The sequence below is a fragment of the Notothenia coriiceps genome, unplaced genomic scaffold, assembly GCF_000735185.1.
Source record: "Notothenia coriiceps isolate Sejong01 unplaced genomic scaffold, NC01 NC01_scaffold00020561, whole genome shotgun sequence".
Lineage (NCBI taxonomy): Eukaryota > Metazoa > Chordata > Actinopteri > Perciformes > Nototheniidae > Notothenia > Notothenia coriiceps.
In genome coordinates, this window is record NW_011353262.1 from 333328 (window position 1) to 346974 (window position 13647).

Consider the following 13647-nt stretch of genomic DNA (forward strand, 5'->3'; position numbering starts at 1 on the left):
GGGGGGGGGGATATGAGATTGTTTGGACTTTGTAAAACGTGTCAATGTTTTCTGTGTTTTACCTCATGTCTATGTTTGTCTCTCTGTTTTTTAAGGCTCATTACGAGCCCTTTGTCAGCTTTCTGTAGCCCTTGCTCCTCCCTCTGGAGTGCATGGACGGTCCTCAGTTCATGGATGAGGTCCAGATGGTTCTCCTTGCCCTCAAACATCTGTAAAAACACACAGATAGGAGGGAATTTGAGTCTTCAAAACATGCCGATATGCACTTCAGAAGAAAAAGTCAGGTTATTACCTCGTATTGGATACTTCTTCCTCTTAGAAGCTTTTGCAAGTGGATGACCGCCAACTCTCGCTCCTCATCACCCTAATGAAAACCACATCGATTCATTAACATAAACAAGATAAAACGTGTTTAGTGAGCAAGGTCAATTAGAATCTGGGACGTCAGCTGACCTCTGGTGGCTCGTCCACTCTGGGAGTGACAGGACGAACAACAGGCTTCTCCGTCTTCAGAAGGAATCTTGAAGACTTCTCCTGCTCACACTCCTCTTGTTCACGATCCTCTTTGAGGGCCTACGGAGCCACAAGGAATAATGAATGTGTTTGTAGAACTGAGAAGATATAGGATGAAGCTCTGTCTGCTTTACCTTGTATTTCATCATCAGGTCAACCCCTCTGCACACTGGGGGCTTGATCATACTCTTGGGGATGCGGGCTTTGGGTTTTGTTTTATTTCCCAGTGGCTTGAGTACAGAGGCCGATATTCCTGCCCCTAGCTCCGCCAAACCTATGATTGACAACAAGTTGAAAGACATACTATTCTCTGCTAGTATGGAAATGATCTACTCAATTAGTTTAAAAACATTTCGTTTCAGACCTTCATATGTGTCTAAGTAGTGGCTTTTAAACTCCTTGTTTCGGGTGATCCTGTTGGAGAACTTATCACTTCGGCTCTGTGGGGAAACTGCCTGAGAATCTTTCAGTTCTTTGATAACACCAAGGCGATCCAGCTTCCACTCCATATTTCGCCCCTTAGCGTCCAGTTTTCTCAGTTCTACAGACAAATAAACAAAGAGACTGAGGAGAAAGAATGGAAGGAAGCTTCACATATTACACTTGGACTGGATATTGTGTCAGAAAGGCAGATGTTGTCTTACCCCTCATGTAGTCATTCTGAATCTTGTCCAGCTTGGACTCTTTGTCTTTTTGGTTCTTAGAATATATCTGGTTCAGTCTGTCATTTGTGACTTCTTTCTGGGCCTCATCTCTTTGTCTCAGGAGGTCCTTCAGGACAAAAAGACGAGTCTCCTGCAACCTGGTCCCCCCCCCCCACAGAAACAGAGAGCATTAAGAAGGGCGGGTTTTGCAAAGCATACACAGCAGAAGCATCAAGGTTGTTCAATCAAGTTCTTTGTTAGACATATATTAACCCCAGATGTTTATGTCGGTTAAGAAAAACTGCCTTAACAATATAAGAACTTATTTAAGCTCAATGTCTCCAATGGTAGTGTAGAAGAAAACAGCAGTTCACTCAATTCACACAGTTGGATGAAAACATTTTAAATAATAGCAGTTGAGTTGCAGCATCACTTACTTCTGGATTTCTCCCTCTCTGAAAGCCCACTCTTTGACCTCCATCTCCTCCATCATTCGTCTCCTTTTGTCCAGCTGACTAAGATCATCCAATGGAGGAAGAGTGGCCTCCCAAGCTCTTTTGGCCCGTGCCCGCTCTATCATTTCCACTTCTGCCAGGCCTACAGGCAGACCACAACCTGAGGGGAAATGTCATGGAGGAGTGTTTAAAACTGGGGTGTCCAAACTATGGCCCGGGGGCCAAATGCGGCCCTCGGACCATTATGAATCGGCCCTCAGCAAATTCAAAAAGTATAATGGAATATGGCCCACAAATGAAACTTGCACTTGTCTTATTTTGTACTTGTTAAATGTAAAAATATATTACACAGTAGTATTCATGTGTTAATACGACCACTTTTCAAATAAATTCAGACAATTAAAGTTGAAAACATTTTCTAACATATCTTAGTTGATAAGAAAAAAGCCTAATGACTTGTTTACAGAACAAGCTTGAAATACACCCTTACTATTTCTCCTTATTGTAATCAATCTGAGGCTTCTGTTTTAAGGAATGAGCTGCCAACACTCACAAGTATCATTTACCTACATTTGATTGATTTTGCTAACTTATAACTGAACTTATGAGGCAATACACCTCTAGTGAGTGGCCCAGCCCTTCGTATATTTTTCTGTATGTGGCCCTCGGTGAAAAAAGTTTGGATACCCCTTGTTTAAACGCAATATGCTGATTATGATGATTATGATAGGCATTGGTAGTTATAAGACGCTAAATGTACAGTTAGACTATTTAGCCTAGTGCAACAGTTGGGCGGCTTGACATGTTGTTTAAACAAAGGTAATATAAATGATATTCTATAACTGGTAAAGATCTGAACAGTTGATAATTTACCCCAAGTCAAAGCTGCCAGCCGCAGGAGCTCTGAGGGAGAGGTCCCGGGTTGTACCACATACTGAGGGCTGTACGGGTCCGTCTGGGTTTCACTTTCCCTGTAGTCGGTCTGGACCCCCACAGTGAAATGGGTGGGCTGTTTCTCAGCATTCTTTCCACCAGAGGATGCAAACTGTTCTCTGATGAGACATAACAGAGGATGTACCCTCTACCAACAAAAAAGCAATACAGAAATGTCTGGAAAATAAAGACGTGTAAACTGGCCAACATACTTCGGCAACGCAAAAATAACATCCGGGGGAACCTGCTGTGCGAAGGGAATCAGAGGGCTAGAGGAAACAGAATGGAACACCACGTCAGAGTCAATATTGCATGTCAATATTTAATGCGGAAACTGTGGCTGCATGACAGTTATCTTTAGTAAACTGTTGATATGATTGTATTGCACCCTATTCACAGTTTCGGAGTGTATGATGGTTAATCAAACCGTTTAAAGTATTTCCAGCTATCAGCTCCGGTCACACGGCACTCCGCAGTGTGAATAATCCTGTCAAGAAGATAATGCCAAAACACACAGTTTTTATTTGCTACAAGTGACATAAATGAACCTTAAATACAATTTAGTATCTGCTGCTGCTCATTAAAATGGTGTCTGTTGGTGGTACCCAGCCAGCTGCTGCAGAGCCCCTTTACGCTGGTCAGTGTGGCCCCTCCAGCGGCGATCAATAGAGGTCGGTACCGGGTCTGTAGGGTCCAGGTGAACAGTGAACCGTGGGTGGTGGGAAAGGTTACTGAACATGGACTCATACTCAGGCACTAATCTCTAATGGAGATGGAGAGAAATGCTGTCAATGAGTCAATTTCACATTCATTAGGTGTTTTTTCTTCATTTGTGTCATCAGAAACAAGTCAAAAAGAATACTGATGATGAGTTATGGTTCAGAAAGAGTTAAACACAAAGTGGGTCAATCATTCCTTTTTTCTGAGTTAACGTCAGTTTTTATACTGTGAGATAAAACATATTAATTAATTAATTTAAAACTACGATACAACACACTTATAACTATAGTCTTATCTAATTTTTTTCAGCCCAAAAAAAATGGTCAACACACTAATCTGGAAATCAAATCCTGGGTAAAGTTTCTAGATGGGCTTTGTTTACAACCTAAGATAGCACATTTTATATCAAACGTGTGTCTGAAACGATCACTGTTGGAAGAAGTACTCAGAACCTCTACTTAAGTAAAAGTACAAATATTGTGGTCTTAAAATACTCCACTACAAGTAAAAGTTGTGATTTCTAAATTCTACTTAAATACAAGTACCAAAGTGTTAGCATCAAAATGTACTTAAAGTACAACAACTACTCATTCTGCACAATGACCCATTCCAGTATAACATAGTACAAAAGTATTATCAGCTTAATATAAAGCAAGTACAAAAAAGTATAATAGATATTTTTACAGTATTATATAATTATGGTTATTGTATTATCCTGTTTTTATACATGTAAGAGCATTTAATTTAAATTAATAACATTAATTATTTACATTTATTGTAGTTTCTCAGTGTGGACCAAATGTAGATACATTAAATACTGTGAAGATTAGTTGTACAGTACTGCATTATACCATATAAATATATAAAGTAGCAGAAAAATGGAAATACTCAAGAATGTCAGAAAAGTACTTAAGTACAATACTTGAGTAAATGTACTTGGTTACTTTCGACCACTGAAATATAACCACACAAAACACAATATGATGATAACAGTTTAACCCAATATACGTGTGCAGGAATGACTGACTGTCTCAGAACTTGTACTAATTATGACAAATAGTCAGTTAGCGTTATTTGATGACATTTCTTATATGAATTGTTGGCAACACAAACAATGCATGACAAATGAAGCGACTTAACTTACGACTCGATCTTTAGACGCATATGCCTTCAGGTTAGACCTGGCATGGTCTACCTCCGATGACACTGTGTAAACTGGATCTGTTGAGTAAACGTTAGTTAAATGCCAAGCGAATGAGCTAATGCTAACCTACTTAGCACGTTTACAAATGCGTTTAGCTCAGGTCAGATGGCGTCCACTTTAGTTTACTTACCATACAAGTGGTCATACTCCCGCTGCCTCCTAGCAACTTTATTAGCGTCATTATTCTTCGTAATTGTGCGAGTGACAGATACGCTCATGTTCTTATTTAAACAAAATAAACGTGTTTTGAGGTTGAGTTTCCCCCAGAAAGCGACATCAGAGAACTCTGCGTATTGTTGCCATGGAGACCGTAAACATAGCTTTTGAAATTGAAAGTGGGAGGGGCCGAGGGGGGGATGTCATGTTTTGTTTAACGTCGTGGTCCAGTCATGGCATTTGCCATAGACTGGTGTTTTGGCAGGTGTTTTATGTTGTAATTTGAACGTGAAATGTGCAAGTCTATAGGCCTATGTACCAACCACGATTTTCACGGATCTCTACAGTAACAACCCAACCGAAACGGCAAGCATTAACTTAATCTGTCTACCTTCCTGATAAATATTATATTTCCAACTGCAACAGCGACTGAGGTTAATGGGTACTGTCGTTTTAACATTTCCCGTACCAAACCGTGTACCAAACAGGCGAAATACAAAAACATGATTTATCAGCAAGGAGATTCGTAGCTTACTAATGACTACAGCATTACCACAGCTCATCGTTGTACAATGTACGTTGTCGTGTTTAAATCATAAGGAAGTAAACCCTTTCAAATGAGAATTACAGAGTGAAAAAATGTACGGTACTTCCTGAAACAGTGGTTCTCCCCATGGATGGTTCCAACCGGTTCCACCCCTTCGACCATGTTCCACTCCCTTTGCCACTTAACTATTTATTTTAAATTAAGATGGGTTTACATATGAAACTTATTATTATATTTGATTAAAGTGGAACTCTAACCCTTGTGCAATAAATATAAAATGTTATTTCTTTCATTATATATTTCTACAGCCTACTAGCCGAGAGTCACAACATTTTATTAGCTAGTGCCTCAAAAATAGTTTTTGCAGTTAGAATGTTGTATAGAATAAAATGTTACTTTGTTTTTATGAGGGCAAACAATACTTTATTAAAGTTTGTCTAATAATCAGGGGTTTAACATTTCAAACATTAATTAAAGTTCCTTCTTACTATTTAGATATTATTAATTTCCAGAATACATTTGCTTTGTTCCACTTTATACATCAAGTTTTTTCTTGACCCTTCACATCATTTTAGGTTTCCAAAGAGGTTGATTTTGACATCAACAGGAAACTGTGTGTTATCAGAGAGAGAGAAGACACACACACACACACACACACACACACACACACACACACACACACACACACACACACACACACACACACACACACACACACATATATATTTTAGGAATTATGCTGACCAAAGCAACATCACATTAGCCAGTGAGGAAGTTTTGCAATTCTCTGGAAAATGCCAGTTTATGTTTGCCAGCTCACAATCAGCTGAACTTCTGTTATTTGTGTTGAATAAACAGGGTCTAATAATAGATTGTTAAAAGAAGAACTGCCTTGTGCCTGTACAAAACATATTACTGAAAAGTTTACCTACTCACATGTTATATGTTTATTTAAATGTTTTTACATCAGAGAGTTTAGCCATAAAATGTAAAGTACCTTTCTATTTGTATAATTTGTGTATCTCTATTGAATGTTAGTTTTATGTAGCAATCATGGGCAGAGTCATAGTGAACTCGAGAGAAGGAAAAACGCGTTTCTATTTCCTATCTGATCTTATATGAAGCTGCTAATATCAGGATGTTTCATTGTGTGATAAACCTATTAACCACACACTCTGCATAGAGGCTTGCAGATCATAACTACACGCACACACTCCACCACATTTTTATGTTGTCAGTTAATCTCTGACCTGCATACTGGAGATGGCTTGTAGCCACAGGCGTTTGATGCTCGAAAAACAGCACATGTAAGCAACTCGCATAACCGTTATAGAGCAAGATGTTCTTACACCAGCATAAGACCTTAAACAAATAACTATTACTCAGTATGGAATATTTCTTCTACCTTAATCCTTTCAGTGACCAGTTTGTAATCTAAAATATGCAGTCTAACCTGGCATTGCCTCCTATTATGCCTCATGAAGGTTATAATGTTTGTGTTTGTGATTTAATTAAACTTTACATTGAGGTGTTATAGTCGTTGCCCATTGTGTTGTGTGTCAATGAGATGTAAGTCTTAGTCAACACCATTATAACAATATAAAATAGACTAAGGCCCTGACACACCAGTTATAACACACAAAGTTATAAACACCCACAGTACAATGCAACTCAACAGCGCCCCAAACTACAGACCCCAAAATGTTAATAAAGTCAACATCTCTTGCTGAGTTTCATTTCAACATTCAATAAAGTCTGATGTATTGCAGGGCTGGTGTATAGCAGTTTATCATTTGTTCTTACCCCAGTTAGCAAGGCAAAGAGTAAGGCAGTCAAAATCAAGAAACATTCAATGCAAATACAAATTCTGGCTGTGTCTAAAGTATCTGCTTTATAATGTTGTCTAGCTTGGAGCGTACACACAATCTGCTTTTACAACGTGATCATGCGAGAAGCAAGAAAGGAAACTGGTGTCTTGTCATACGTCATCCTGTGTGGGAGAATAAGACAGATGTTTTTTGTGGAAAGCGCTTTGGAGAGAGGGGAAGAGAAAGAAGGGGAGGGAGGGATCTTTTAGTCACATGTCCTCTATAGTTCTTTTTATGTAGGGTGTGAAGGATGTTCGGTTAGTCTGGATAGGGTGACGAACTGGCTTAGCTCAAACCCAGAGCTTATCGGGCATGCGTAGGGAAATGGAAGGTTTAACAAACAGTACAACCCAGACAAAACGACACAACAGCGTGTTGTTACTGTAGACAGAGTTCAGGACTGAGGATTTAAAGACTTGATGTGTTTTTAACTTGTGTCAGAGGCACTGTGGTTGCCAGAAGAAACTGAAGACAACTGGAGATGAAGGACATTAAGTGGATTTATGCCATGCTTGTCTTCTTGCTGTCTGAAGCACAGAGCATCAAATCAGGTTTGAACATTAACACGTTTTACTGGCATTCTTTTTCAGCATTTCAGATGTTTAAGCGCTTCAGACTTTTTTTTTTTATAAGGTCCTAAGGATTTGTCCTTATAGATACTAAGCAGCAAGGTATATTGTGCTTCTAACTAACAATTCCTCTTTGTATATTTTCTACTGTACAATTGTGCCATTTGGGGAACTTCAATGGAAATGTGTTGTGCCGTTAACACGCAATGTAACTCAAATAACATCCAGCCTTAATAATATAGTTACTTACTTTAGAAATCTGTGAAATGTTGGTAACATTTAGGTAAATGTTACTCATGCGGTTTGCCCCTCTGAGATTTCTGTTAGATCGTCTGTGGTTTAACTCACAGAGTAGTCAGTGGAAATGCTTGGAGGTGGGGTATTGCAGATTGTGGTAAGGCATGGTAATCTTCCATAATGAAAAGGTTGCCCCATATTCTCTAAATGAACAATCAACATGCTGTCTCTTTCGTCTTCAATGGAAATCATGATTGTACAACAGGGTAACACTCTGATGCAGCTTTTTTCCTATGTGTTGTGTCTTGAAGGTGGAGGTGACACTTCTGTTAGACATCTGTGGTTTTAACATCCCACCTCGTGCACGGAATTTGGTTACATCTGTCAGATGTAAACAACTTTTAGAACACCAAAACACTCCAAAGTAAAAGTCAGTCAATGATTGATTGAATTTATTTGAAATAGCTAGTTCCAATAATGCTAATATTTACTGTTTATCATTTATTTAACCAGGTAAAAATTTAATTCAGTTTCAAAACCTTTGCTAAGAGGGGAAGATTGAATGTTGAATAGAACATGTTCAAAATAGAACAGGCATAATTTAAAGCGCTTTTGATCAGAGATACTGTACAAGAGTGATTTTTTGTCCTTCCTTAACAATTTACATTAAGTTCCCCATTGTAATCAGTTCTGAATATTTTTGGCTGTTGTGTACGTTTGACCAGTAAGAAAGGGGAAGCTTAAAAATAATTTTGCATCAGTGCAATATTTTGGGAGCGCAGTCTGGATTGAGTTTGTACACAAAGAACAGTGGAATACAGAATTTCCACAGCCAGTAAAGCATCCACAGCACAGCATCCAAATGATTTAGGCAATGGTCACTCATACCAGGTCACTGTAATCCATTCAAGATAAAACATTCTAAACATAAATGTTTTCTTACTTGGAGGGAGAAAGAGTATTTTCTATATAAGTATATAAAAATGCTTCTTAATTCAAGTTTTAGCTCGGAAACAAGTTTTTCAATCTGTGATTTCAAAATCATTAATTTGAAATCCTTCAGCTTTCAAGATAACTAAGATTAGGTGTAAATGTAATTCCTCTGCAGTGAGGCTATGCAAATGGGGATTATGAAGATAAAATGTTACTCTTTTTTATGTTTGGATTTTTTTTATTTGATTAAATTGTTGGTTTTGCAATTGCTAAAGACTGTGAATGGTGGAGTTTCTGTCACAACAGTCTGACATTTGCCCCTGCTGCAGTTTGTCATGCCGGACCAGTTATAACTGTAACGCTTCACTGCTGATCTCACAATCAAAAATAATAACATTAACAAATAAATCACCTTGATTGTCACTCTGCTGATTAAACACTTACAATTCATAACTAACTGCTGTTTTCTGACTAAAAAATATAGTTTGTACTCTTTCCTCACATCCACCTCCATCGCAGGAACTAACCAAAGCACCTCTGTGAACTCCAACTCTTCTGCTGCGCATTTTGGTAAACCTATTTTCCAACTATTCCCTCCAGCTATTTTGCAGTATGAATTTATTATAAAAAATGGCTATAACAATTAAGTTAGTTAACATTAATTGATAGAATAAAACAGACATTTGAAAGAGATTTTTTTTAATAAGAAAGATTCAGTCTTTTTTTAATGTAATTATGGCTATACCCAACTATTGCGTATCTCTTTAAATGCATGATTTAATTTTGTCCTGCATCTTTGCTATTAATCACTAGAGACATTATCATGAGACCTTAAAGAGGATTTCTACGTGGGACAAGTCATTATTTATATGTGTGGCTATTTTCTTTTCTTTAATACCTACAAAACTAGGGGATTTATTTTATAGCTGTGTTCTTATGCTGTGCTACAGTATGCTATATGCTTCCTAGTTTGTTTCATTGTTCATTATTATATCTTTTTGTGGTTGCAAATCAATGCCCCATGCAGAATGTAATATTTCATTTCATGTGTTTTTGTATATTAATATTTTTGTAAATAAATCAAAATCTGCATAATCTGTATACCAGGTACCATATCAATAAAGCAACTACTCTTTCCCTTTTCAGAGAAAATACATGCAGCCTTTAACTTGGGGAGTGAAGCTATCCTGACATGCAGCAATAAGACATGGAAAGACATGTTGTTTGTCACCTGGAATATAGAACGGAATAGCAAAAGCTGTAGAATAGGCTATATTGATAATGGACAAAAAGAAGACTCGTGCGAGGATGGCAAGTCACTTCAAAACACATCTAGCTCTCAGTCATACCTGCACATCCCAAAGTTCTCCAAGGATGACGTGGGGGTCTACAAATGTAATCATGTTTACAAAGGAGGAAACGAAAATGTTGAGTTCAATGTAACCATCACAGGTAGGACCTTTTCCCTCACAAGGACATTATGTAATAATATCTGTTTAGCCTTGATTTTGAAATATCTACTTAACCCTAATATTAATAATAATCATACAATAAAATAGATTTTTCTGCTGTTAAGTGAATTTTGTAAACCCCAAAAACATTATGCCTTTCCACACAGTTAAAGTCCCTGTTACTATGGACAACATTACTGTTGATTTTTAACTGTAACTCTTTTATACTCAATATAAAACCTAGTCTATCAAATAAAAACAATTTTCACGGTTTAGTGCATATATATATATATGGATTGATTTACATAAAGTATCCTGAGAGTCTGATTTCTCCTGTTTTGTGCTCAGTTCCTCCCAGGTTATCATCTTGGTTAGAGACTAAGGACAACAAGACGGTGGCGGTGTGCAAAGCTGAAGGAGGAAATCCCGCTGCCAACATCAGTTGGAGTCATTTGGGAATCAGAAATGCTTCGATTTTGGAAGTAGAAGACCCTCAGGGTTTATTTACAGTGGAAAGTCGTTTAGAGCTCCTTGAGGGAATGGACAAAGAACACCTGAATTGTTCTATCAGGCACCCATCTTACTTGGAAGGCCAAAAGACTTTAGCACTAAAGCCCAAAAAAGGTCAGTCTTTTGCTGAGTGGATGACATGAGAGAAAACATTGGGTGTGGGTCAAAAACAATAACATGTTTTAAAATGATTGAATGTCATTGACGAGGTATATTACAGTAGCTATTACAACCTTAGAAATGTTATGCTGTATTGTTAATTATTGATGCTCAGCAAATATTCTCAAACCTATAATCTTTCATCTCTCCCTGCAGGCTATGGTTCCTGGCTCTACATCCTTACTGTTGTGGTCATCATTGTGTTTTTGGCAGGAGTTTTATTTTTTGTACTAAAGAAACTTTGGAGGTAAGTCTGAGAAACAAATTAATCACAATGTCTAATTGCAACCTTTTTGTTAAATGACTCGATTGTGTGTCAAACTTTTAGGCGCTGCAAGCTTTCCGAATCATCACCATCCAAATCTCCACCGGTGGGTGTCTCTCCCGTTTGTCAGCAGTTTGTTGTTCTGTGGGTTTTACTGCACATTGTTAACTTTGTTCATGATGACACCTCTCTGGTTTTTACAGACAGAAGATGTGGAGGAAGTGGAGCCATACGCCAGCTATGTTCAACGTGTCAACTCTATCTATAACTCATCTGCAGATTTGTACACATAAAACCCTGCAAATGGATCACACTCACACACCCACACACACACACACACACACACACACACACACACACACACACACACACACACACACACACACACACACACACACACACACACACACAAACACACACACACAAACACACACACACTTGGCTCGCTGTGAGAGCCTGAAGGATGTGAAACTGAGAAATGGTGAAATAGTGATAAAGCGGAGACTAAGTGAGACAAAATATTTCCGATCAGAGGCCTCCGAGTGTTATTCTGCGCAGACTGAACTTTTGACAGATGGAACAGAGGACTAGTCTCACACTGGCTCTCATGTACAGCATTCATACACCTCTATGTGTGCGTGCCATTGAAATCATTAGCATACTACTTACAAATTCAATGAACCAGCACGCCAAGTCTACAGAATTTTTTCATGAAATACATGGACTACAATTATATGATCAGTATTATCTTTATTATTATACCAAATATTTATAGATATATAGTTATGCTTATATTTTAAATTATGCTTGTTGAAGTCAATCCAGTAAAAGAGAGAACGCAGTAATATTACCTCAAGATATATGAATTATTCATGTGATGGGTTAATTAAACACACATCTGAACACATTGGGGAGCTCTACAACATTGTAAAAGAACACTACAAGTAGTACACAGGAACAAGAACAGGATGTTGTTTTCTTTGAAATCCAAGTCATTTCCAATAATGTTAACGTGTCATTAGTTTCAGTAGTGTGACACAAAGTGTTAAAAGCAACACTTGAAAAAAAAATTCCCACTGTGTTTAATTTTGGAACAGATCAAATCCCTAATGAGTTTTTAGAACTGCAGCAAACTGATAAGTGTTTTCTCATCTACCTTTTGTCATCACTTTTTGGATTATCAGCCTTGAACTGTCCAGATAAATGTTGAGCATTGGAATTTGATGCAATACTTTCATGATGAGTGTAACCCCAATTTTGAAGAAATGTATGACAGTGAGAGGATAGGAAATGGAAACTGGCAAAAGAGACTGTTCTGCCATCTACTGGTGGAGATCTGAACACCCATGGTCATTATGGTGCATTGTGTCAGTCTGATTTACTGAAGGATGTCTGAAGAATGATACCATTATGAACATATGTATTAGGCAACAGGTTGGGCTTGCTGAAGTAATTTCTAGTTTATTTCTAATGTGCTTCCAATCTCATTGATTGGAGCCCAAAGTTCCCTTTTATGTAAAACGATGGTCTTGCTGTTTAAATTCTGAGATTAAATCCAAAACTGCAGCTGCTTTGATGTTTCTAAAAGTCTCATTTATTACAGTTTTTCTCGATTGCTAACACACTAAAATGATACATGAAGCACAATTATTTTTAACTGACACTCAAAGAGCAAAACATCGGCTCAAATCTCCAAAACTCTAAACACGTTTTCAGCTTTTCACACAATTTGCAAATCAACATGGCACTTTTTGCAAACCACTGCACACGTTTCTCCACGTGAGACACAGGAATCTGACATAATGTCACATGTTAGCAGGTTTAAAACACTGATATTCAAAATGCCTCACACATGGACCAATGATCAAGAAACACGTTCCACCTGACCAAACACCTGATAGCATAATTGTTGTCTCATCAATCAGGATGTTAGCATTATAAAAAGACCACAGGTGAGTACTTTCTTACAGCAACAATGGAAGCCAACATGGAAGCAAGAGCAAGAGCAAGAGGAAGAGCTGGGCTGAGAGTGAGAGGAGGAGGAAGAGGTGGGGTGAGAGTGAGAGGAGGAAGAATGAGAGGTAGAGGTAGAGCTGGAGGGAGAGGACGTGGACAAAGAAGAGTATACTCTAATGAAATGAAATGTTATCAACCATGGTTTGACGATGAGAGAGGCTGGACAGAGGGTTCAGCCTAATCTAAGCCGATTTACTGTTGCCTCTGTAATCCGGACACTTAGACTTGAAAACAGGTTAGTTACCAGTTTTTAGCTCTGCATAATTCATGATATATCAGTGCTTATATCTGTTGTGTGAAACGTATTTACTTCATTACTGTCATTGAATTGTTGGCATGTTGCAGACTATAACTGTACAAAACTCCTGCAGAATGTACTGTGGTAAACTTACTTTTATGCAACACAGACACTGACCAACCACTATATCTTTGTTGTTTATCTGAAGGACTGAGAAACAAAGAGGTGC

At 38.0% G+C, this 13647-nt stretch overlaps 2 protein-coding genes across 3 annotated transcripts in view; one reads left to right on the forward strand and one right to left on the reverse strand.

Annotated features, from left to right (window-relative positions):
- cfap91 (cilia and flagella associated protein 91) overlaps nucleotides 1-4929 on the reverse strand; it is a 6450-nt gene extending 1521 nt beyond the window's left edge. The window contains 13 exon segments of the mRNA XM_010779717.1: nucleotides 29-209; nucleotides 293-364; nucleotides 454-573; nucleotides 648-787; nucleotides 878-1054; nucleotides 1158-1315; nucleotides 1595-1772; nucleotides 2486-2664; nucleotides 2758-2814; nucleotides 2973-3032; nucleotides 3151-3308; nucleotides 4410-4486; nucleotides 4600-4929. Of these exon segments, the coding sequence (XP_010778019.1) occupies nucleotides 29-209; nucleotides 293-364; nucleotides 454-573; nucleotides 648-787; nucleotides 878-1054; nucleotides 1158-1315; nucleotides 1595-1772; nucleotides 2486-2664; nucleotides 2758-2814; nucleotides 2973-3032; nucleotides 3151-3308; nucleotides 4410-4486; nucleotides 4600-4687 (1645 nt within the window). The 5' untranslated portion in view covers nucleotides 4688-4929.
- Nucleotides 4930-7042: 2113 nt separating this feature from the next.
- LOC104952810 (cell surface glycoprotein CD200 receptor 1-A) lies at nucleotides 7043-12735 on the forward strand. Of its 2 annotated transcripts, XM_010779715.1 has the most exons (7): nucleotides 7043-7591; nucleotides 9299-9349; nucleotides 9926-10231; nucleotides 10579-10854; nucleotides 11056-11146; nucleotides 11228-11270; nucleotides 11368-12735. In XM_010779715.1, the coding sequence occupies exons 1-7, from the start codon at nucleotides 7522-7524 to the stop codon at nucleotides 11455-11457; spliced, it is 927 nt and encodes a 308-aa protein (XP_010778017.1). In that variant the 5' UTR covers nucleotides 7043-7521; the 3' UTR covers nucleotides 11458-12735. The 2 variants fall into 2 exon arrangements, with proteins under 2 accessions (XP_010778017.1, XP_010778018.1); XM_010779716.1 differs by lacking the exon at nucleotides 9299-9349 and having other exon boundaries at nucleotides 7045-7591.
- Nucleotides 12736-13647: the final 912 nt, after the last annotated feature.

Excerpts from the sequence above, each read along its gene's own strand:
- LOC104952810 (XM_010779715.1), top strand. The coding sequence starts at position 7,522 with ATGAAGGACATTAAGTGGATTTATGCCATGCTTGTCTTCTTGCTGTCT. Across the intron at positions 9,350-9,925 it reads CTCTTCTGCTGCGCATTTTG|AGAAAATACATGCAGCCTTT; the intron begins GTAAACCTATTT and ends TTCCCTTTTCAG. Across the intron at positions 10,855-11,055 it reads AGCACTAAAGCCCAAAAAAG|GCTATGGTTCCTGGCTCTAC; the intron begins GTCAGTCTTTTG and ends CTCTCCCTGCAG.